Source organism: Tamandua tetradactyla, chromosome 19, assembly GCF_023851605.1.
Source record: "Tamandua tetradactyla isolate mTamTet1 chromosome 19, mTamTet1.pri, whole genome shotgun sequence".
Lineage (NCBI taxonomy): Eukaryota > Metazoa > Chordata > Mammalia > Pilosa > Myrmecophagidae > Tamandua > Tamandua tetradactyla.
The window spans coordinates 43,949,678-43,965,585 of NC_135345.1; the positions used below are offsets into that span (position 1 = coordinate 43,949,678).

Here is a 15,908-nt window from a genome sequence, read left to right on the forward strand (position 1 = left end):
CCATAAGCCAGCTTGAAAGGCATCCAGGAGCAAGTGGATGATGACTGTGGTGTTGAAAATTTAGGTGAAAAGAAGGAAAGAGTGGAAATGTGTATCTGACGCTGCCTGGGTGGGTGAGGGTGGTAGCGGATGCGTGGGTGCCTTCTCCAGGCAGTGTAGCCCCCGCACCTCTTATCTCACTCAGTATCTCCTCCCAGCAAAGCCAGACTTTCGCCGTGAAGCTGCCTGGGAGAAAGAGAAGAATGAATTCACATGAGCAACCCTCTCTGTCGGCCTAAAAATGAATAGCAGACAAGGAAATCCTTGCCCTTTTTAGAACATTAAAAGGACAATTTATTTAAGAAGGAAAAATCTCTTTTTCAGGCAACCACTGAGGATGCTGAACTGTTGAGTCCAGAAGATGAGAATGATGGCGGGAAACCAGGAAAGGGAAACACAGGACTTGCCTCATCAGGTTTGTTTCATGACAGTTTCGTTCCAGGGTAACTCCTGATAACATTTCAGATTTAATGGAAGGAGAGTCAAGAATTGCTCGGACTGAGCCACGGGAAGGTGGGCAATTAGGCTTTACAGTTGGTGTGATTGTACTGCCACCTAGAGGCTTCCTAGGGAGATTCTGATCATTTGATTAATTTTGCTGTAAACATGGCAAAAAAAAAAAAAACCAAAACCAAACATTTTTACTACCCTATTTTGTTTTGTGTTTTGAAAATATATCTCTGTCATCATAAATCAGATTGTGTTTTCCCATACAAATAATGCTAAAAATTTAGGGCTCTCAGGACAGGAGATGAAAGTCCAAGTCGTAAATGAATAGAGAGGAGTTAGTGGTGAACCTATCAGGATAATTAATGTATTTGAAGGCAGTTCAGTTGAGGAGGAGGAAGGCAGGGCCATAGTCGAAAACTTTAGGAATGACCCGTATTTTGATGAGAAGAAATTGCTACTCTAACTCACAGTAGTAGCAATAGATAGGATGTAGACATTTAAAATACATCATAAAAATTGACGCTGCAATGACAAAGCTCAAGAATAGTTTGAAAGACTAAAGTGATGTCATAAGCCTAAACCGTGCTCATGATCGTCTGGTATCCATTGCCTTGATAAAGGGACCCTGTGTTTCCAAAGTGGCATTTCTCAATACTTTTAATCCATTTACCCCTTTCACAGACACAAACATCTCCTACCCTCCTCCAATAAATTATTTTTAAATGCCGTCCTAAAATAAATTAAATGTCATTACTAAAAACTTTAGCATTTTATTTTTCAAACTAGATTACCCTCCACATTTTCCCCTCAGGTAGTAACTTTCTTTTCACTTTTACGTGTACCTAATTCTTCTTCAAGAATGAGAGGACACTTTATTTTCCTTGTGTGATATATTATAGCATGAAACCCTTCACAAATGCCAATTATGAAAATGTGATGTTAGAAAGGAGCATTGAAATGCAAAAAGAAAGAGTCATATGGCCTCTCAGTCGTTTGGCTAGATATTATTTATAGATGTTCTTTCTTCCATCCCCAACAGAAATTATTGCATATTTCGTGCCAGTATTTTGTTTCATGTATTGCTATTCAGATGTAAACTGTGACTCTTATTAGGAAACTAAGTCTTTGATGTGGAAGTGTCACAGTGGGGTTATTTGATGTGTTTTTGTTGCTTGTTATTCTATAATATCGTGAAAGAGCCTTGAGAGTTCAGGCATTTTAGAGTCTTTTATAGCCATCATCAGACTGTAATTCTTCTCATCGCCAGGGCAGGATATGCACTAAATGCGCTTTGTGGTATTACAGGATAAGTGGTCCTTTATATGATTTTCCTTTTCTTCTTTATTTTTCTGAATGTAACTTCATTTCAGAGCCACAGCATTTTACAACAACCGTGACTCGGTCCAGCCCAACTGTGGCTTTTGTAGAGCTTTCCTCCAGTCCCCAGCTGAAAAATCCTGTGCCGGAAGAAAAATTCCAGAAGCATCCCGAAAAGGAAATGAGTGGAAAGGTGGAGCTAGTGCTATCACAAAAGGTAAAGTACATAGTGGGTAAGAGTGCCTAAAATTCAAAATTTAATGTGGTTTCACATTGCTGCTGGCTGTTGCTGGGGCAGTTTGTAATAAGGAAGATTTCTTTTCTCTCCCAATCTTTCTTCCTGTCTTTAATTTTTATTTGTTTCCAAATACGAATATACTTCGTATTCATTGTAAAAGAGTTAATATATAGGAATATGTAAAAAGTTAAATATGTAAATCAAAATATAGAAAGTGATATATATATAAATATATGATATGTATCAAGTAATACATAAATATATAATAATACATATAAATAAACATGTATGGAAAGAAAGAGTAAAAGTTACTGACATCTGCCCCTCTATTGTTAACAGTTAGTTTATATTCTTTCAGTATCTTTTAGAAATTATTTTAGACAATTTTTAATTATGAAGAACTTGATACAAATAAAAGAAAAATATAAGTTATAAAGCTTTGCAGTCAGGTTTTAGCTTGCTGTGCATGAGTTGCTTATTTGCTGTTTAACCTGTCAGCTTCCTAAATAGTCCCTTCCCAACACTTACCTTACAGCAATGATCATTCTGATGCCTCTAGATTTGAATAACAAGAAATTTAGAAAATTATTGTTCTGATATAATGACTTTTAGAGTCTTGTTTTTATTAAATTTCTTCCTTGTTCAGAGTCTTGTTCACAGTAGATTGTTTTTAGGTACAGAGTATAAATGTCTGCTATGTATATATCAGTTGTTCTTAACCTTGGCTACCCTTTAAATTTTTAAAAATGCGAAGCCTGCTCCAGATCAGAGAAATCAGAATCTCTGCAGTCAGGGCCTGGTCACCTGTATTTTTAAAAGCTGCCTCGGGGATTCTAGTGGACTACTGTGTTGGAGAAACACTGATTTAACACAACTGGCACAGCATATGTGGTAGAACCCCACCTTTAAAATGTAACCCTAAATTGGAGTTTTGAAATTTTAAGTTGGGAAACTGAAAATTTTACCACTTCTAGTTCCCGTTCATCCATTCATTTACTCCACCCGCATGGCCTGTGTGCCTGCTATGTGCTGGTCGCCGCTCTAGGCACTGGATGTTCAACAGTGAACAAGACACAGTCCCTGGACATAAGTTCAGAGGACCCTGTCCTTAGGAGGGTCTCAGGTTTGCCTTTAATAGGGTATTGCAGAGCCTGGCCATCCCCCTTTTTTTTATATACAGAGAATTTAAGGGGGCCTAAAGTATAAGTCGGACATTAAGGGCTTCCAGGGTTTCCTGTCTTTATAGGTTTTGCCTTATCCACATTCCATTTGTAACCACTATTTATTTACTTTTCCAAACTCATTTTTAAAAAATATATATTTTTATTGACACATTTTCACATACATATGGTCCATCCACCCTATACAAACAGTGGCTCACAATACCATCACATAGTTGTGTATTCATCACCATGATCATTTTTAGAGCATTTGCATCACTCCCGAAAAAGAAATAAAAAGAAAAAGGAAAAAATTCATGTACATCATACCCTTTACCCCTCCCTCTCATTGACCACTAGTAGTTCCATGTACCCAATTTATTTTACCCCTTATCCCCCCTATTATTTATTTATTTTTATCCGTATTTTTTTATTCATCTGTCCATACCCTGGGTAAAAGGAACATCAGACACAAGGTTTTCACAACACACAGTCACATTGTAGAAGCTATATCATTATACTATCATCTTCGAGAATCAAGGCTACTGGAACACAGCTCAACAGTTGCAGGTACTTCCCTCCAGCCACTCTAATTCACCATAAACTAAAAAGGGATATCATATAATATATAAGAATAACCTCCAGGATAACCTCTCGCTTCTGTTTGAAATCTCACAGCCACTGAAACTTTATTTTGTTTCATTTCTCTCTTCTCCCCTTTGGTCAAGAAGGCTTTCAAAAATCCTGTGATGCCAGGTCCTGATGAATCCCAGGAGTCCTGTCCCATGTTGCCAGGGAGAGTAACACACCTGGAAGTCATGCTCCACATAGGAGGGAGGGAAGTGAGTTCACCAGCCCAGTTGACTTAGAGAAAGAAGCCACATCTGAGAAACAAAAGAGGTTCTCTGGGGGTGACTCTTAGGCCTAATTATAAGCAGGCTTAGCCTATCCATACAAATGTTCTAAAAATGGTCATGGTAATGAATACACAAATATATGATGGTATTGTGAGCCATTGATTGTATACTATGTATGAACTGTGTATGTGTGAATATTTGTAAGTAAAAATATTTAAATAGAAAGAAAGAAAGAAACTCTGCTGGTTAATTAGCAAATGGAATAATCCTTTGAACCCAATAAGTGTTTGAACTCACTTACACAATGGGAATTTCTCCCCTTTCTCCCTTCCCTATTGTATGGTTATCTGTTAGAGCCCCATCTTTTCAAGAAAGGAAGGTTATCACAGTGGTTACAGCAACTGTTATTTTTTTTGTTCCATTTGAGATCATTACCTTTATAAGTAGAGCATCAGTGCACACAAGCTGATCTTTTTTACATGGTGGTCATTTTGAGTATTTCTGCTGACCACCAACTGTTCCATTTACAATCATGCATTATCTGTAACATGTTTTCATCAGTCTCTGCTCCTGAGGAAACAGTAAGAGGTTAAGATTTCAGGGTTGTCAACTTTGTTAAGTCTAAGCCTTAGCTTTTGCTGTATGTTTAACATCAAAGTTCATTTGGACACTGGTTGACCTGTATAATGCAAATGCAGGGATTAATTACATTTTCTCCAGGATCTGCTTAGGGCCCAACATATTTATAAAACAAAACAAAACCCTCTCAAGAAGAAATTCTAAATATCAAATTATCCTGAAAATAGATCAGCTTGTGATGAAACAGGTGTTGTACAGCTTCACTTGTCCTGAGGTCCCTGGGCTATCAAATTCATCCATTGGGAACACAGCCACCAGTCTGACAGTAAATCAGAGAAAGTTCTGCAAGCAGCAGGGCTAAAGTAATATAGCCCATGCTCTTCATTCAGGCCTTTGCTCCTGACTTTGATTTTAAATATTGTTTTAGCAATTTTGGTGATCTGCTCTTTCAACAATGAATGGATTAGAAAGAGCAAATCAGAAGGGGCTTCTCCTTCTTCTAAGGGCCATTAGATCAGGGAGAAACAAAATAAAATAAAATAGTAATAGTAATGGTTCAGAATGCTCGCCCTTCATGCAGGATACCTGGTTGATTCCTGGACCATGTCTACTCCCCCCTCCCCCCCAAATAAAGCAATAACAGCAAAAAAAAATTTTTTACAAAGCAAACATAAGAATTTTTAAAGCCTGTAATTTTGGAACTATTTACTATAAGGACAAGTAGTCTAGCATGCCTCCCAAACCCCTGTAGGCATCATTGCTATAGCACTGCTTGACAGTGGTTATTTATAATAATACTTCTGTGTCATCAGGCAAAGGAGATAGTCTTCAATATGCTTTGATTAAATTTGTGGGGATACGTGTAGTGTTTTGAGAATAAGATCCATTAAAAGGTCATATTGCTTTCATCTTTAGCACTTACAGAGTAAGATTTGATTTTGAATTATCTTATGTGAAATATCTTACTTCCTGACATTACAATTTAAGTATCATGTAGTACCAGGAAGAGAATATGTGACTGATCAATAAGAAAATGAGAGAAAATGATGTACTATTCCAGACATGGAACCACTGGTGAAAAGTAATCACAAAATTTTTATGCTATTGTTTGATTTCTCTGAAAAATTGTCCTCTATAATAATGTAGGAAAACATGAAGGGGGTTTAAGGATGAGGTAAAAATTTTCCATTTAAAAGTTAAATGGAAAATGGACTTACTGACTTCTGTAATAGCATATATGGTCCTTAAGTTTTATTTCACCTATGCTTTTGTTAATAAAAAAAAAAAATCATTGCAATGTTTATGTCTGTTGCCTGTCATCCAGGTGGTAAAGCCAAAATCTCCAGAACCAGAAGCAACCCTGATGTTTCCATTTCTGGACACAATGCCTGAAACCAACCAACTACATTTGCCAAATCTCAATGCTCAAGGTAAAAAAAAGGCAATGTTTTCTTTTAATTCCACATGTTCTGTCTGGGCCCATCTGTAGTGAAATAGTCTTTATTTTAAAAGAAGATTAGGTCCTCTATGTTGATGCTCCTTTAGACATGCTGTTTTCCAGAGTTCATGATGGCTGAATTAATAAGTTCAGAATGGAATGCTGAGGCTGCATTTTCTATCTGGTGAAGCCAGAACCCAGCTGCCCAGGCCATTTCACCAGCCAGGCCCTGTGGGCACAACAGAGTATACAAAGTGGTTGAGACTGTAAAACAAATATGAAACATCTGTTATGTGTTTTTGATATAAAAATATGAAACAATTACAAAATCAAAACCAATAAATTTAATAAAAAGTTTATAATCTTAATATTGTATCAACTTCATTGATTATTCATTTTAGTCTACTTGAAATTTCCATTTGATTCGAAAATAACTTTCAAAAAGCGTCATATTTTCTTGCTCCATAATAATTCCCAGGTGTGCTTGATGATTACTGAGAAATCATAAACTATCATAGATTAAACACAGTATTCAGGTCCAAAAATTTTTAATCTTTCCAAAAATTCTTTACAGCAAGAAATATATATATATATAGTGTACTGAGGGGACATTTTAATATGTTTCATATGTTTGATACTTTTAATATGTTTGATATAATGTGGAAGGGGTGGTCTATTAAAATATAGGTGTGTAGGATCTTAAAATGGCAGTAGCTGTGAGCCATATATTGATTGTGAATCCACACCTTTACTCATTATGATCCCATCTTGAATCCCTTTATCCGGATGGGAAATCCAGGTGCCCACAATCCCCACAAAGGGCCTTGGGGATGCAGGTAGTAGGAGAAATGGGTCCTGAGAATTCCATGGTCCATGGAACTGTTGTACAAAACAGATAGACCACTAGGCTTTACTGGTGTGAATTTTCTCTGTCTAGATGTGGAAGGAGCCAGAGTTCAGGAGACAAGAATTGCAAGGTTTCTTGTTTTGCTTTGTTTTTTATGACCCTTCCCTTGAACATTTTGTAGCTTATCAGCCCATTGTGACAGAAGATTTTTATTTACTTCTCTTTTCAAAGGTGCCTACTGTCAAAGGACCACCATTGGCAGAATCCAAGTTGGCTTCCATTTACCTTTGTTGATGGTTGGGAGTTAAGTTTGGTTCTATCCACATGGCAGGGAACACTTGGGAGGGAATTAGCTGGTACTGATGGTCACTAGTTCCTTAATGTGAAACAGGTTTAATCCTGTCTTCAAAGGGTTTTTCTCAAATGGATCAGTTCTACTGTCCTGTAAGGAATAGATGAAAAAATGTTTCGCAGCTGGGTCTGCAACTGGGCATATTAGGAAGATTTTAGTTCTGCTCTATTCCTTGCAGTTGGTAATTGCATAGATAAGTAATATAGAGAAGGCATGGATATTTTAAGCCATGTTAAGTAGTTTTATTGTCTGAGTTATGTACATTCCCTCACTTGTTGTAAGGTATTTTGATTTTCGTATAGGCTGTTGAAATAAGGGAATTTACTTCATGCTTTGTCCACATTGTACAATCAAAAAAGAAAATTCCATAGCACTGAAATTATTTTACAAGATTGGAATGCATTTGGTACTCTTGTGTGTTCTTGGAAGCTGTGATTACAACTGTAGGCTCTGGGAACAGAATGCCTGGGTTCAAATTCTTGCTCTTTTAGTTCTCAACTGTGTGTCTATAGCCACGAAGTCTCCTTAATCCTCACCTGTAACTGGAAATAATTATAGTACCAATCTCAAAGGAAGAGCGGAAGAATGAAGTGGGATAAGCCATTGGCATTTAGCTCAATACCTGGCCCAGATAAGCATTCATAAATGTGATCTGGAGGTTGCAGAACAGTAACGGTCAGGGTATAAGTACATTACACCTCGTGGAGTAAGAGCCAGGCAGAAATAAACTCTTTTGAACAGTTTCCTTATAATAAGAGTGTTTATACTTGTGGAGATACTGGTGCGAGGATCTCTTTATGCTTAACTTATAAGCTGCTTCAACCCATAAGTCTCAAATGTGAGCGTGCACCAGAGTCTCCCGCAGGGCTGCTAAAGTACAGACCCCAGGAGCGTCTGCTTCAGTAGGTCTGGACTGGAGTCGGAGCATTTGCAATTCTAACAGTTCCCAGGTGATGCTGATGCTACCGAACTGAGGCCCACACTCTGTGAAAACTGCTGATTTGGAATGTGTATTTAAATTGTACACCAGAGACATGGTTGATAGAAAAATAGCAGTCATACTTGCCTGGAGTTTATAAAGACAAGGCCTCTAATAAATATAACTTTAAAAGGCGTGAATTTTTCTTTAACTGGGGGGAGAAGGGAAGCAGAGGGCTCTGCCCAGCTATGAAACTTCAGGGTGCATTTAACTGACGAGTCTGAGGTCACACATCAAGTTCAAAAAAACTTTAGCTTTAGGATCAGGACTCCTGGAGCCACATCTAATGTTCTGTCTCCCAGAAAGTGTTACCTCTTCCCATCTCTATAAAATCATCTGTTTATAAACTGATCACACAGGCCATTGAAGAACTGCTGATTGATGCTAATGTTCTCCCAATTTCACTTAAACACAAACATGCATAAATAGTTTTTAAATACTCTGAACACTTTTATAAAAATACATTTAAAGGTGACAAATTTCCTTTCCTCAACTGTCTCCTAACAACGGAAAGATATTTCAAATTGGCATTCAGTAAAATATGTGCACACTTTAACAATAAATACCTTTGTATGCATTGAGAATGGTGAGGGAATATCACAGCACACAGTTTAAGGATGTAATTCTTTGATATGAGCTTCTGTAGTACATATTTGATGCCTCCAGTTAAAATGGACACATCCTTTTTTTTAAACATCTGCCATGGACTTCCATATTTGACCTTCATAAAGTATAATGTGTTTACACTAGTAATTGAACTGCTCATCTCTGCTGTCTTTTATACTTTTCCAGTGGTTTCCAGAAACAGTGCAAACTGTGCATTTGCCCTTGCATTGTATATAATTTCTGTCATTTTGAGATTTAACATTTTAACACTATTGCAACGAAATGCGAGTCTGTAAAATTTCGCTTAACACCAAAGAAGACACACAGTGGCATAAACTGTCACGTTTCTATTGACATTTGTCCAGGTCTTCAGGTTTTGTATGTGTTTCATTGATGTATTTGTACTTTAGATTCCATCACTCTCAATTCTGTTATTGACCACAGCCAAACCTCCTTTAGTACTTGGGCGCCGGTTTTATTCAAGTCTCACCCCCAATCTCATGGTTTTCTGTTTGTTCTGTTCTGCCACCTGACCCAGAGCCGCCTGGCACTGCCAGCCTTCCGCTTAGAGTTCAGAACTCTTGGCGACGCTCCCAGTTTCTCTCCCAGTCAGGTAAACAGCATACCCCGTAGCTGTATTTCTTTTGTGCAAAAATCCATGTTGGAAGCAACCAGTGATGTCTGATGTATGTTTCCGTTTCTGCTTTCAGAGAAAAGTGCCTGTTTCTGACACACAGTTGGCAAAGAGCTAGTTCTTTTGATATCAGAACCAATTATATTAAAATCGGGGCAGGGGGAGGAAATTCAAAACACTTTATTTTGATTCTGAGATTCCAGTGAAGTTGTGTTATTCATCCTTTTCTTTAATGTCCCCTACTTTAAAAAAACAGACAAAACAAAGATCAGAGGCATTTACCAAAAACTGATATGGGTTCTTTTGTTAACTGTGTCACTTTCTTTATTCTCTCAATGACATCTGCCCTTACTCTGTATAATACTTCTCCATTTTGGACAGTGAGGGAACTGGTGGTCGGCCACGGCAGAATGCAAGTGCATTAAAAGCAGCACTGATAGGAATAAATAGCTTTTGCTTTCTGTAGTCTAGAACCTGGTGCTAACTGATTTGACCAATCATGTTAATACCGGTCATCACTTCTTTTGGTGGTGGGTACAGACTGCTTCGGGATCTGCTTTAACGTGATTTTCTAAAGGTCTTGGCTTAAAAAAAAAATTGGTTCGAAGCTAAAATAGAACCTGCACTTCACTGTGAGGATCAAATAGAATATCAGTTAGAAGTTATTCACATTGTCATCTTCATTTTCTTTTCCTCTTTCTGTGCAGTAGATTCTCCAAGCAGTGAAAAGTCCCCAGCAACTACACCTGTAAGTAACTCATTTTGTGGAATAAGACCATGCATGAGCTTAATGTGATTTTTTTTTTTATTAATTAAAAAAAGAATTAACAAAACAATTAGAAATCATTCCAATCTACATGTATAATCAGTAATTCTTAATAACATCACATAGTTGCATATTCATCATTTCTTAGTACATTTGCATCAATTTAGAAAAAGAAATAAAAAGACAACAGAATAAGAATTAAAACAATAATAGAAAGAAAAAAAAACAAAAAAAACAAAAACAAAAAACCTATACCTCACATGCAGCTTCATTCAGTGTTTTAACATAATTGCATTACAATTGGGTAGTATTGTGCTGTCCATTTCTGAGTTTTTATATCCAGTCCCGTTGTACTGTCTGTATCCCTTCATCTCCAATTATCCCTTCTTTTTTTTTTTTTTTTTAATTAACGGAAAAAAAGAAATTAACCCAACATTTAGAGATCATACCATTCTACACATGCAATCATTAATTCTTAACATCATCACATAGATGCATGATCATCATTTCTTAGTACATTTGCATTGGTTTAGAAGAACTAGCAACATAACCGAAAAAGATATAGAATGTTAATATAGAGAAAAAAATAAAAGTAATAATAGTAAAATCAAAACAAAACAAAACAAAACAAAACAAAAACCTATAGCTCAGATGCAGCTTCATTCAGTGTTTTAACATGATTACTTTACAATTAGGTATTATTGTGCTGTCCATTTTTGAGTTTTTGTATCTAGTCCTGTTGCACAGTCTGTATCCCTTCAGCTTCAATTACCCATTGTCTTACCCTGTTTCTAACTCCTGCTGAACTCTGTTACCAATGACATATTTCAAGTTTATTCTCGAATGTCCGTTCACATCAGTGGGACCATACAGTATTTGTCCTTTAGTTTTTGGCTGGATTCACTCAGCATAATATTCTCTAGGTCCATCCATGTTATTACATGGTTCATAAGTTTATCTTGTCTTAAAGCTGCATAATATTCCATCGTATGTATATACCACAGTTTGTTTAGCCACTCTTCTGTTGATGGAGATTTTGGCTGTTGCCATCTCTTTGCAATTGTAAATAATGCTGCTATAAACATTGGTGTGCAAATGTCCGTTTGTGTCTTTGCCCTTAAGTCCTTTGAGTAGATACCTAGCAATGGTATTGCTGGGTCATATGGCAATTTTATATTCAGCTTTTTGAGGAACCGCCAAACTGCCTTCCACAGTGGTTGCACCCTTTGACATTCCCACCAACAGTGGATAAGTGTGCCTCTTTCTCCGCATCCTCTCCAGCACTTGTCATTTTCTGTTTTGTTGATAATGGCCATTCTGGTGGGTGTGAGATGATATCTCATTGTGGTTTTGATTTGCATTTCTCTAATGGCCAGGGACATTGAGCATCTCTTCATGTGCCTCTTGGCCATCCGTATTTCCTCTTCTGAGAGGTGTCTGTTCAAGTCTTTTTCCCATTTTGTAATTGGGTTGGCTGTCTTTTTGTTGTTGAGATGAACAATCTCTTTATAAATTCTGGATACTAGACCTTTATCTGATATATCATTTCCAAATATTGTCTCCCATTGTGAAGGCTGTCTTTCTACTTTCTTGATGAAGTTCTTTGATGCACAAAAGTGTTTAATTTTGAGGAGTTCCCATTTATTTATTTCCTTCTTCAGTGCTCTTGCTTTAGGTTTAAGGTCCATAAAACCGCCTCCAGTTGTAAGATCCATAAGATATCTCCCAACATTTTCCTCTAACTGTTTTATGGTCTTAGACCTAATGTTTAGATCTTTGATCCATTTTGAGTTAACTTTTGTATAGGGTGTGAGAGATGGGTCTTCTTTCATTCTTTTGCATATGGATATCCAGTTCTCTAGGCACCATTTATTGAAGAGACTGCTCTGTCCCAGGTGAGTTGGCTTGACTGCCTTATCAAAGATCAAATGTCCATAGATGAGAGGGTCTATATCTGAGCACTCTATTCGATTCCATTGGTCGATATATCTATCTTTATGCCAATACCATGCTGTTTTGACCACTGTGGCTTCATAATATGCCTTAAAGTCAGGCAGCGCGAGACCTCCAGCTTCGTTTTTTTTCCTCAAGATGTTTTTAGCAATTCGGGGCACCCTGCCCTTCCAGATAAATTTGCTTATTGGTTTTTCTATTTCTGAAAAATACGTTGTTGGGATTTTGATTGGTATTGCATTGAATCTGTAAATCAATTTAGGTAGGATTGACATCTTAACTATATTTAGTCTTCCAATCCATGAACACGGTATGCCCTTCCATCTGTTTAGGTCTTCTGTGATTTCTTTTAGCAGTTTTTTGTAGTTTTCTTTATATAGGTTTTTTGTCTCTTTAGTTAAATTTATTCCTAGGTATTTTATTCTTTTAGTTGCAGTTGTAAATGGGATTCGTTTCTTGATTTCCCCCTCAGCTTGTTCATTACTAGTGTATAGAAATGCTACAGATTTTTGAATGTTGATCTTGTAACCTGCTACTTTGCTGTACTCATTTATTAGCTCTAGTAGTTTTGTTGTGGATTTTTCCGGGTTTTCGACGTATAGTATCATATCGTCTGCAAACAGTGATAGTTTTACTTCTTCCTTTCCAATTTTGATGCCTTGTATTTCTTTTTCTTGTCTAATTGCTCTGGCTAGAACCTCCAACACAATGTTGAATAATAGTGGTGATAGTGGACATCCTTGTCTTGTTCCTGATCTTAGGGGGAAAGTTTTCAATTTTTCCCCATTGAGGATGATATTAGCTGTGGGTTTTTCATATATTCCCTCTATCATTTTAAGGAAGTTCCCTTGTATTCCTATCTTTTGAAGTGTTTTCAACAGGAAAGGATGTTGAATCTTGTCGAATGCCTTCTCTGCATCAATTGAGATGATCATGTGATTTTTCTGCTTTGATTTGTTGATATGGTGTATTACATTAATTGATTTTCTTATGTTGAACCATCCTTGCATACCTGGGATGAATCCTACTTGGTCATGATGTATAATTCTTTTAATGTGTTGTTGGATACGATTTGCTAGAATTTTATTGAGGATTTTTGCATCTGTATTCATTAGAGAGATTGGTCTGTAGTTTTCTTTTTTTGTGATATCTTTGCCTGGTTTTGGTATGAGGGTGATGTTGGCTTCATAGAATGAATTAGGTAGTTTTCCCTCCACTTCGATTTTTTTGAAGAGTTTGAAGAGAATTGGTACTAATTCTTTCTGGAACGTTTGGTAGAATTCACATGTGAAGCCATCTGGTCCTGGACTTTTCTTTTTAGGAAGCTTTTGAATGACTAATTCAATTTCTTTACTTGTGATTGGTTTGTTGAGGTCATCTATGTCTTCTTGAGTCAAAGTTGGTTGTTCATGTCTTTCCAGGAACCCGTCCATTTCCTCTAAATTGTTGTATTTATTAGCGTAAAGTTGTTCATAGTATCCTGTTATTACCTCCTTTATTTCTGTGAGGTCAGTAGTTATGTCTCCTCTTCCATTTCTGATCTTATTTATTTGCATCCTCTCTCTTCTTCTTTTTGTCAATCTTGCTAAGGGCCCATCAATCTTATTGATTTTCTCATAGAACCAACTTCTGGCCTTATTGATTTTCTCTATTGTTTTCATGTTTTCAATTTCATTTATTTGTGCTCTAATCTTTGTTATTTCTTTCCTTTTGCTTGCTTTGGGGTTAGCTTGCTGTTCTTTCTCCAGTTCTTCCAAATGGATAGTTAATTCCTGAATTTTTGCCTTTTCTTCTTTTCTGATATAGGCATTTAGAGCAATAAATTTCCCTCTTAGCACTGCCTTTGCTGCGTCCCATAAGTTTTGATATGTTGTGTTTTCATTTTCATTCGCCTCGAGGTATTTGCTAATTTCTCTTGCAATTTCTTCTTTGACCCAGTCGTTGTTTAGGAGTGTGTTGTTGAGCCTCCACGTATTTGTGAATTTTCTGGCACTCTGCCTATTATTGATTTCCAACATCATTCCTTTATGGTCCGAGAAAGTGTTGTGTAAGATTTCAATCTTTTTAAATTTGTTAAGACTTGTTTTGTGACCCAGCATATGGTCTATCTTTGAGAATGATCCATGAGCACTTGAGAAAAAGGTGTATCCTGCTGTTGTGGGATGTAATGTCCTATAAATGTCTATTAAGTCTAGTTCATTTATAGTAATATTCAGATTCTCTATTTCTTTGTTGATCCTCTGTCTAGATGTTCTGTCCCTTGATGAGAGTGGTGAGTTGAAGTCTCCAACTATTATGGTATATGAGTCTATTTCCCTTTTCAGTGTTTGCAGTATATTCCTCACGTATTTTGGGGCATTCTGATTCGGTGCGTAAATATTTATGATTGTTATGTCTTCTTGTTTAATTGTTCCTTTTATTAGTATATAGTGTCCTTCTTTGTCTCTTTTAACTGTTTTACATTTGAAGTCTAATTTGTTGGATATTAGTATAGCTACTCCTGCTCTTTTCTGGTTGTTATTTGCATGAAATATCTTTTCCCAACCTTTCACTTTCAACCTATGTTTATCTTTGGGTCTAAGATTTGTTTCCTGTAGACAGCATATAGAAGGATCCTGTTTTTTAATCCATTCTGCCAATCTATGTCTTTTGATTGGGGAATTCAGTCCATTGACATTTAGTGTTATTACTGTTTGGATAATATTTTCCTCTAACATTTTGCCTTTTGTATTATATATATCATATCTGATTTTCCTTCTTTCTACACTCTTTTCCATCTCTCTCTCTTCTGTCTTTTTGTATCTGACTCTAGTGCTCCCTTTAGTATTTCTTGCAGAGCTGGTCTCTTGGTCACAAATTCTCTCAGTGACTTTTTGTCTGAGAATGTTTTAATTTCTCCCTCATTTTTGAAGGATAATTTTGCTGGATATAGGAGTCTTGGTTGGCAGTTTTTCTCTTTTAGTATTTTAAATATATCATCCCACTGTCTTCTAGCTTCCATGGTTTCTGCTGAGAAATCTACACAAAGTCTTATTGGGTTTCCCTTGTATGTAATGGATTGTTTTTCTCTTGCTGCTTTCAAGATCTTCTCTTTCTCTTTGACCTCTGACATTCTAACTAGTAAGTGTCTTGGAGAACGCCTATTTGGGTCTAATCTCTTTGGGGTGCGCTGCACTTCTTGGATCTGTAATTTTAGGTCTTTCATAAGAGTTGGGAAATTTTCAGTGATAATTTCTTCCATTAGTTTTTCTCCTCCTTTTCCCTTCTCTTCTCCTTCTGGGACACCCACAACACGTATATTTGTGCGGTTCATATTGTCCTTGAGTTCCCTGATACCCTGTTCAAATTTTTCCATTCTTTTCCCTATAGTTTCTGTTTGTTTTTGGAATTCAGATGTTCCATCCTCCAAATCACTAATTCTATCTTCTGTCTCTTTAAATCTATCATTGTAGCTATCCATTATTTTTTCTATGTTTGCTACTTTATCCTTCACTTCCATAAGTTCTGCGATTTGTTTTTTCAGTTTTTCTATTTCTTCTTTATGTTCAGCCCATGTCCTCTTCATGTCCTCCCTCAATTTATCGATTTCATTTTTGAAGAGGTTTTCCATTTCTGTTCGTATATTCAGCATTAGTTGTCTCAGCTCTTGTGTCTCATTTGAGCTATTGGTTTGTTCCTTTGACTGAGCCATAT

At 36.7% G+C, this 15,908-nt stretch overlaps 1 protein-coding gene across 25 annotated transcripts in view; it reads left to right on the forward strand.

The window, feature by feature from the left end:
* The window catches only part of LIMCH1 (LIM and calponin homology domains 1), a 388,350-nt gene that overhangs the window by 340,512 nt on the left and 31,930 nt on the right, over window positions 1-15,908 (forward strand). For 18 of the 25 annotated variants that reach the window (XM_077136732.1, XM_077136733.1, XM_077136737.1 and 15 more), the window contains 4 exons: window positions 364-454; window positions 1,860-2,023; window positions 5,965-6,070; window positions 10,204-10,244. In XM_077136732.1, coding sequence (XP_076992847.1) covers window positions 364-454; window positions 1,860-2,023; window positions 5,965-6,070; window positions 10,204-10,244 — 402 coding nt within the window. Of the gene's footprint in view, window positions 1-363; window positions 455-1,859; window positions 2,024-5,964; window positions 6,071-9,400; window positions 9,476-10,203; window positions 10,245-15,908 lie in introns of all 25 variants that reach the window. The other 7 variants (XM_077136731.1, XM_077136740.1, XM_077136739.1 and 4 more) reach the window with 2 other exon arrangements.